General features: G+C 35.2%; 1 protein-coding gene across 1 annotated transcript; it reads right to left on the bottom strand.

Moving 5' to 3' along the window:
• Window positions 1–347: 347 nt before the first annotated feature.
• LOC129008360 (olfactory receptor 52A1) lies at window positions 348–8,330 on the bottom strand. The gene is made up of 2 exons (XM_054440523.2): window positions 8,022–8,330; window positions 348–6,242 (listed from the first exon to the last, which is right to left on the bottom strand). Exon 2 carries the CDS (start codon window positions 5,919–5,921, stop codon window positions 4,989–4,991), a length of 933 nt encoding a protein of 310 aa, XP_054296498.1. The 5' UTR covers window positions 5,922–6,242; window positions 8,022–8,330; the 3' UTR covers window positions 348–4,988.
• Between the last annotated feature and the right edge of the window lie 1,288 nt (window positions 8,331–9,618).

Genomic DNA, 9,618 nt, shown 5'->3' with positions numbered 1-9,618 from the left:
ACAATAAGATTTCCAATCCATGAATATGGCACAGCTCTCTGTTTCTTTAGATTTTGCCTTTCTTTCAACAATGTCTTGTAATTATCAGTGTAAAATTCTTGTATTTTATTGTATGCATAAATATAAATTATGTATCTTATGTTTTCACACTTTATGGCAAACTAGTGTTATTTTCTAATTATTGGATTACAGTATGTAGATTTACAAACAATTTTTACATAGACTTCCTACATTAAAACTTGCTAAATTCACTTACTAATTCATGATATTTGTTGTATTTGTATATTCCTTAGAATTTTTCATGTTAAAAAGTTGTGTTCACTACAAATAAAGGTTGTGCAATTGTCATGGTGTATGTTAGTCTCAGACCTTGCATGGAGGAGACAACATTTACTGTCCTCTGTTCCCATCCTCGACTCTTTAGAGAGTCATCATCTAAAACCAAAATCTTAGAATATAGGGCAGAGGTATTTATCAGAACTCTATCATACATTTCACTTTCAGTTTTTACTTCTTTAATTAAATATCATTTTTTTTTAAGCATTTGCACTTATGCCAGAAAAGTCTGACAGCATTCTGCTTAAGATTACTCTACATTTCTAGATTAAATTTAAGGAGGATTGATATCTTTACAACACTGAGATTAGCACATCAATGGTTGAACGTGGATGAATTCCTACAAGCTTTATTTTGTCCCAATATTCTTTCTTTAGTAACTTGTAAACCATGATGTTGAGTCTCTGGTGTGGGGAGGTGCTGTAGTTACCTGCTCTCTGCCTTGGTTTTTTCATACTGAATAGTGTCAATTTGACACATACATACTGTATGTGTCAATTTGATTGGGGCACAATGCCCAGATTCTGGTCAGATATTATTCTGGATGTTTCTGTGTGGGCATTTCTGGATGAGACTGGCATTTAAATTAATAAACTTTGAGTAAAGCATATTGTCCTTTATAATGTGCCTTCTAAGCAGTTGAAGGCCTGGACAGAACAAAGGACTGACTTGCCCCAATCAAGAGAGAATTCTGCCAGTAGACTGCCTTTGGACTTAAATTACAACACTGGTTCTTCCCTGAGTCTCCAGCCTATAGGCTCTCCCTGCAGATTTTGGATTTGCCAGCCTTCATAACTGTGTGAGTCAGGTTCTTAAAATTAATCTATCTCATATAGATACATAGATACAGATATATATGTATAGGTATACATATCTGCATATAAGTGTATATACATATATGTATGCATAACCTATTGGTTTTGTACTGCAAAGAACCCTTATTAATACAAATTCTGAGCAATTTTAGAAATTATAAATAGATGTGGTAGGACAAAATATCACCTGTACTTTTTTTTTTTTTTTTTTTGGAGACAGAGTCTTGCTCTGTCGCCCAGGCTGGAGTGCAGTGGAGACAACTCGACTCACTGCAACTTCCGCCTCCCGGGTTCAAGCGATTCTCCTGCCTTAGCCTCAGGAGTAGCTAGGAATCACTTGCATTTTTAATACTGTTTAAATACAGGCATACAGCTTAGTATTAAAGCCAAATAGGCCTGCTAACCAAATCTCAAAAGGTCATCCATTTAACAATAAATTGAAGGTAATACTGATGTATTCTCACATTGAAATGGAGACCACTTAGGAGTATCAGCATAGAAGGCTTGTTGCCAAAGGACAGTTCTCTACCAAGAAGGGTGGAAATGAGCCAAATGTTGTAAGTTATTTTTCCCAAATCGAACATTTAAATGAAGGGCTGCAAAAAGCTAGAAGGGTCAGTTCCTGAAATCATTTTTTTTTTTGAGACAGTGTCTCACTATGTCGCCCAGGCTGGAATGCAGTGGCACGATCTCGGGTCACTGCAAGCTCCACCCTCTGAGTTCAAGCGATTCTCCTGCCTCAGCCTCCCGAGTAGCTGGGATTACAGGCACCCCCTACCACGCCTGTCTAATTTTTTGTATTTTTGGTAGAGATGGGGTTTCACCATCTTGGCCAGGCTGGTCTTGAACTCCTGACCTCATGATCCACCCACCTCCGTCTCCCAAAGTGTTGGGATTACAGGCATGAGCCACCGCACTGGGCCTGAAAGCATTTTTTTTTTTCACGAAGTGTTCTGCTCCTAATAGGTCAAAGGTCTTCAATATTAAGACTTTTTACTTTTCTTTTTCTTTTCTTCTTTATGCCTGAAGTCACTTCTACTAGAAAATGCCAATAGCCTATTGGAAATCCTCTGGTAAAGTCCTGAACAATAAAGCCCTTGGAAATGATTCAATATTTACTCATCAAATTTTAAACTCAAGAAGAAAATAAATGGACACAAATTAGAAAAATGAACAAAGGAAACAGTGAAGTACTTCACATAAAGAATGTACAAACAGAAAAGAAGATAGCAGCACAAATATTTCTTTGTTAAATGCTAATTATAAAGAGAATCATATTTCACCTATCAAACTGTCAAAGGTAAATATCAGTAATAACTAGTGTTTTTGAGAATTTAGGCAAACATTATTTTAGTCATTGTTGAAATTGATGTAATCTCCTGAAAGTTGATTTTGTGATTTCTAGAAACCTTTCTTGAAAATTATCCTTACAAAAAATATTATTATCTTTCAAGCAATTTTATGTTTAAGATTTTTTTTCAATAATTGTCCTAGTCCAAGTGTGTGGGAGGTTAGAGGGTCCTGATTATCCTCTTTTCCTTGTAATGACCCATTTGTTTCTTCTGTTTTCTATTAGTAAGTCTCAGCTTGGGACTGATCCTGAAATTTGAAGACTACAGTAATTAAACAATATGAACTCTGGACTACATATTTTATGAGATACTAAAATTCAGAGATGGTGCAAATATGTTGTAGTTTCACATTGTGTCTCTTTGTTGGACCTATATTACCACACATTTTTGGTGGTGCTGCTTAAAGTGGTAATTGTTATACATCCCAAACCTGGCCTACTTCCTGTTTTCTATAGCCCACTAGTTAAGAATGATTTTTACAGATGAATATTTGTAATCAGTTTGGTGATGGGGAAACTCTAACTTTCAGCTACACTTTGTTACTCTGTAGAAAAAAAAATGGATTCTATTATTTTAATTAGTAGACCTTCTTTAATTAAAGACAATGCAATTATTATTGTTGTTAATATTGTTTGAATTTCATAAAAATACTTGTGGACATACATTTTTCTATCTTGTTATATTAATGCCTATATGATATTCTTGAATTTGACTCTTTTTCCATAAAGCCTAAACTATATATTATTTGGCCATTTATGTAAAAGTTTGCTGAATTCTGGCTAAAATATTAAGAAATAACATCAGAGGCTATTTTATTTTTGAGAAAATTATGTTACTTAAGAAAAACCATCCCTATTGGTAATCCAATAAAATTAGCTCTAGTAAATATTGAAACTTGAAACAGTCTCAAAAGATCCCTTAAGATAGCCTCTATAATCATTCTCAACAGCCATGGATATCTGCTAAGTCCTAATCCGTGAAGCCAGAGGATCCACCAGGTAGGTGTATGACAAGCAATCCAATATTTCTTATATTTGCAGTGGTTTTAATCTGGTAAATCAAAGTATGGACATCTGCCTATATGTGAATATTTTCCATAACCTTGAAAAAAATGATCTATGACCTGAGGTTTTTCAAGAACAATTAACTAGCCGTAAGTTCTTATGCCACTAATTTTAGACAATATATTCCTCCTCTTCACTAACACAATAGACCTGGACTTATTTATATTGGCTGTGTGATATGCTGCCACATGCCCAAGCAGACACACACACACACACACACACACACACACACGTGTCTTACTTGTAGAACACAAGCAAACAAATGAATACTCTCCAATGGCACATTATGGCTTTTGGAATAAAGTCCAGCAACTCTGCACAACATTAATAGCTATTTTTAATATTCATATTTTCCTTGTCTCCCCAAGTTCTACCTTGCATTCATACCATATTGAAAAAACTAGAGTTACCTTAAACTACATTATCTGGTTTAAATCTCCTCTACTATCTACCTGGCATGATGTGTTCTTAATTCCTTGGCTACTCATCCATCATTCCTCAAGAATCAGAGGTAACTACCTAACCAAAAACAAAATACAATAAATGCAACTCCCCTGCTTTAGTTAGATTTCAATGCTTCATTCTATCTGAACTCCAAATCCTATGTGTACATTTGTTATTTCTCTCTTCTTTCCCTCGCCTGCCCATTCCCCACCTCTCTTCCTTTCAGTCTCTCTTTTCCAGAATTACATAGGTACAAACTCATGAGAATTATTCACTGTGCCAAATTTACTATTATGTCATGATTCTGTAGTATAGTATTTTTAATATTGCAGGTTTTTGATAAAATGATGAATTAATAAAGAAGTAAATTTTGAGGTTAGCAAAAAAAAAAAAAAAAACAACATTGATGTGTCAAATGCAACACCTGGTTCTAATTTTTGTGCCTGTAATTCCTTGTATGACTCTGAAAATGTATTTAAATTTTTAGGCTTTATTGTCTCTTGATATTCATAAGGTTTTCTTTGACAAGAACACAGTTAACATGTACTTCCTTTGAGTTTTTTTTTTAAGGCAAGGATGATCAAGAAAATGAGAGTCGACAACTTGTTTTCATTGAGTACCTGGACATTTCAGAACAATGAGCCTTAGGTGCTTTTAAATTCAGTGACAAAGGCATAATTTATAAATCCTCCTGGAGAAATATTCTTAGAGGAATAACTCAACCAGGGGCTAAAGAATAAAACAGAAAAAATAAACAATATATATTCACTACTTCACTCATTTCACACTTCTCACTTTCATTAGTCAGGTAGAATTCACAACCCCATTGATTGATATGAGCTATGATGATCTAAAACCAGCTATTATGCTGGCAGATTTCACAAACCCAGCATCTCAAATAATATGTATTTTTGTTTGGTTTTGATATGGTTACTATTGAAAAGAAAAAAGCATGTAGGCATTAATTAAGGTGGATTTTACGAACAGAACATTTTTAACACATGAATGCGAATCTGTGTGGTCTTTGCACCATAGACAAGCGGATTGAGAAATGGAGGGACCAGCAAGTAAATGCTAGAAAAGAGAATATGGATATAAGGGGGGATGTGAGACCCAAACCTATGTGTGAAGAAGGAGAAGAAGGCAAGGAGGTAGAACTGGAGGAAGACACAGATGTGAGCAATGCAGGTATTGAATGCTTTAAACCTAGCCTCCTTCTGGGGCAAACAAAAAACTGTGATAAATATCTGGATGTAGGACAACGTGATGAATGTGAGGTCAAATCCTGCAACAGTGAAGGCCACAAACAAACCATAGATTTTGTTGACTTGAACATTTGCTGCCGCTAGTTTCACAATGGCCATATGCTCACAGTAGGAGTGGGAGATGACTGTTGTGTGATAAAATTGAAACCGGCACTTTATCAGTACTAGGCATGGGGCTACAAGAATAGCAGCCCTGAGTACGACCATAGTTCCTATCTGAATGACAAGCTGGTGGGTGAAGATGTTGGCATGTCTTAGTGGATAACAGATGGCCACATAACGATCCAGGGCCATGGCCACGAGGATGCCTGACTCTATACCCTGAAATGTGTGGATGAACCACATTTGAAGCAAGCAGGAATCAAAATAGATTTCAGGCACATTAAACCAGAATATTCCAAGCATCTTGGGCATAATGCTGCTAGCAAGTGCAATGTCTGTGGCTCCTAGCATGCCTAAGAAAATGTACAAGGGCTCATGGAGACTCTGCTCAGATTTGATGATGATCAGAAGCAAGGAATTTCCAATCATAGCAATGAGATAAATGGCACAGAATGGAATCCCAATCCAGCACTGCACAGATTCTAGGCCTGGGATCCCTATTAGTGTCAACACAGAGGGCAGGTAGACTGTAGTGTTGGACATAGTGTCCTTGGGCCTCTTGATGCAAACAAAAGAAGTTTCTCAGTCAGTGTTATTGTTCCTCTTCTGCTTTCTGATTTTCTCCAAACTCATTATATTGAGTCTGTCTGATTTGGGTAGAACTCTAAAATCACCCATCTTATTCACAGTTTTGAAAGGAAAAGATGGATTCATGGAGATACATCACTGTTTTCAGGTGGGGCATTCACAGGCACTGTGCCATAATAGGATGTTATGTGCATGGCAATCCAAATACATTAGAACCAGCAAAATCACCTGGACAGGGGATTGGACCACTGGCCGGTCTGTTATTTCTTTCCAGACCTGGGGACAAAAAAAAATAGAAGTTTATTTTTATTGGATATTGCATTTTAATGAGTTTAATAAACCTCTCTGTATTTCACATTTCAGCTCTTCCTCTAGTATTTAACTATTTCCAATTTTCTTTAAGTTAAGAATATTTTAGACAAGCAAATTAACAGACTCTGACCGCTACATTGGTGTAGAAGATTCCCAATGAAAGTGAATAGAGGTAGGAATAATTAACACCCAAGAACATAATATATTTCTTTTTATATTCAGAAGAATGTAAAGAGAATGCTTTAGAAAGAATTGAAATCTTTATACTTTTGACAAATCTGGGCCAAAGCTCCTGGTTGCTTTTTAGATTTCTTTAAAGTTAAAGGGAATTATATTTTTTCCTATATATTTTAAACAACTGAAACTCTTGAAATGTTGTGAGTTTAAAAATCTAATACACTTTATAGAATATCTAGAGAGAAGGAACTGCTAAGGGACAAGACGAGCGGCAGCAATGCCTACAGCAAGAAAACTTGCTCCTGATAAACCACAGACACTGAATAATGGGCAAATGAATCATTTAGCCAGAATAGAGTCCAGTTTCCTGGTTTTAAACTGTTCAGAGTTATAATTAGCATAATATAGCCCAATAAAGGCTCATTAGTTCTTAATGAAATATAGGTGAGATGCTTATATAATTTTGTGAGCTCTGACATAAGAAATTAGTAAAAATAAAAAAGCTAAAGGACAGATTTCTTAGAAGAAGTCAAATGTAGAACCAGACAGGGAAGACAGGACAAACTTGGGGATACTAAAATTGAGAAAAGCACTATGAATAACCAAAGAAAATTTAGTCACTTTTCAATTTCACTGATGACTGAATTTTCTGAAAAACGTGGGCTCTTATGCTTTATATAAAAATTCTCTGATCAAAATAGTTATTTTCTAAAAATTACATATTTTGAATCAGTACATTTTAAGCTATACATTAGAGAAATGTTTGTGATTCAGTGAAAAGTAGAGTTAAGTTACTTCATTCTTTCCTAGACATTTCAATAAAGTTGCTTTATCTCAGCAAGCTCATGAATCAGCTAACCGTATACTTCATGCCACCAATATGCTGTAAATTCAGGAAGTAGCTGTCCTTTGAAAGAAAAAGCAGCTGTTTTCGTTTTTGTTTTTTTTTTTTTTTGAAAGAAAAAGAAGGAAGGTAAGTAACAAGGAAGAAAGAGAAAAGAGGAAATGGATACAAGTTTACTCAAATGTTCAACAACAAATGTTCAACTGCTGCTAAACTTCAAATGAAAGAACCAAATCAGCAGAGGACATTTCATGACAGGGAGGCTGTATCAGCTAACATACATTTACCGTAAACTAGTAGGTCAATTACATACTGTGATTTCCACAGATTTGATCCCCAATGCTTAGTTTTATGACACTCCCATCCACAAGTCACTGGCTTTTTCTAATAGGGGCAAATTTTTTCTTCTCCAAAGATAATCACAATTAGAATAAGAATCCTTTAATGGCAATCACAATGTCTGACTTATTCAAGACTAAAGAGCTGACATGTGAGTACTACCTGACAGGCATAGATAGCAGGGTTGCAGGTGGTGGTGTATGTAAGTTCCTGGTTAGTTGGATAGAGTGATTGTTATTGGAGAAGATGGTAATTAAATTATGGGGAGGAAACTTGGAATTCGTGAGACTTACTCCTCAATTATTATTGAGAGCTGGTTTTGCTCTTACAAGACACCTGAAGAATATTGTCCATTTTTCATAACACTTTCATTCATCACTCACCAATTTTTCTTCTCCAAGGATTCCAGCTTCATTCCCTTAAGTTGTGGGTTCTGTGATGGCTCTACTTTCTGTCTGCACTCTGTGTAACAGCATCCAGCTAATGTCATCAATTTTACTCTGTTTGGTGCCAGGATATGTGCCAATATAATATACTGTGAACATTTTGCAGATGACTTTTTACACTTTTCATTTATCTCTAACACGGACACTCTTCTTCTTCTGGAAGTCTGTCTGAGACCATCTTTGTGTGCTCATACCCCAGTAAAACTCATAGTGAGGTCTGTAGCATTCTGAAACACGGGATGAATTTATTGAGCTCAAATTGGAGAAAAAAGTGGCTAGCCACCAATTTAATGTTCCTTTATGAATGTGTGGAGAAGTAGGAGGCGTTATGAGCATGAAATGAGGGATTTCCTAGTTGATAGCCAAAACCACGAGGGACCCAGCAAATTTTAAGTCAGCCCTCTTGGGTTCACTGGCACCTAATATCACTGTAATTATTTCTACACTTGCAGAAATCTCCTTTCTCTCTTTTTCTCTTTTCCCACAGGCTAAATGCAGAATAATTGATAAGCAAAATTTTTTTTTACAAGCTATGTTCCTTTTCTGCCATTTCTATTTGCAAAATTCTAAAGCCCATTTAATGCAAACATGTTTCTATGCCAATTCCATTCTATTTAAATAAATATCTTGGTGACATTTTCACTGAGGCAAGGTTTTTATCTTTTTATTCAGAAAAGAAAAATCTGTATTCATAACTACTTTTTATCACACAATTACCTCCTCAGTCTTCTTCAGTCTCATTCTTCCCATTTTATTTTATTGAAGTATTTTTTTATCTTTTAGTAGTAAATTAAGTAACATTCTTATAGTGACAAATTTGTAAAGCTGGAAGCAAGTTGTTGAACATTTGAGTAAACTGGTATCCATTTCCTCTTTTCTCTCTTTCTTCCTTGTTACTTTCCTTCCTTCTTTTTCTTTCAAAAAACAGTCATTATATTCCTACTATATATGAGGGAGATGTTATATATTCTAAATGAAATGAAAAAATTATAAATAGTCTTACCTTTAAACTATTAGTAAAATGGGATTATGCATTAAAATTTCATTTATCACATAAGTATCTGATAAATTCTAAGCAAGACTTATGCATATGACACTATTCTCCCTGATATTTTACACCTGGTTTCTAGGCTTTCTTGAATGTAGCTAAGAGACACTTGATATTATGTTTAGACATTGGCAAATTTAGGAAGCATACTAATGGTGGAGAATATTTATAATGGATTTCCAGGAGAACAAGGAATACAGATGAAAAGGCAAGGAACCCCATGTGCTCTTTCCAGAATCTCCTTTCTGAAGGAGCATAAAACAATAGTACTGTTGCATGTTGAATGAAATTGATTTAGAGAGCATATAGGCAGCTAATCTAATATTCAGGTTATTCTTTTGTCACTAAGAAACAATTTAGACTTGTATACCATTTGGTTTCTTCCTCTTCTCTTATACTGATTTTATTTAGATTTGGGTGCTCTCCAAAGTTCTATCTTGGGTCATTTCATTCTAAAACTATTCACATGTGCTAGTGACTCCAACT

The sequence above is a fragment of the Pongo pygmaeus genome, chromosome 9 (genome assembly GCF_028885625.2).
Source record: "Pongo pygmaeus isolate AG05252 chromosome 9, NHGRI_mPonPyg2-v2.0_pri, whole genome shotgun sequence".
Lineage (NCBI taxonomy): Eukaryota > Metazoa > Chordata > Mammalia > Primates > Hominidae > Pongo > Pongo pygmaeus.
Note: the sequence above shows the minus strand (reverse complement) of the source record. Positions and strands in the feature narration are given on the sequence as shown.

Coding starts and splice junctions, on each gene's coding strand:
- LOC129008360 (XM_054440523.2), bottom strand. CDS start 5,921: ATGTCCAACACTACAGTCTACCTGCCCTCTGTGTTGACACTAATAGGG.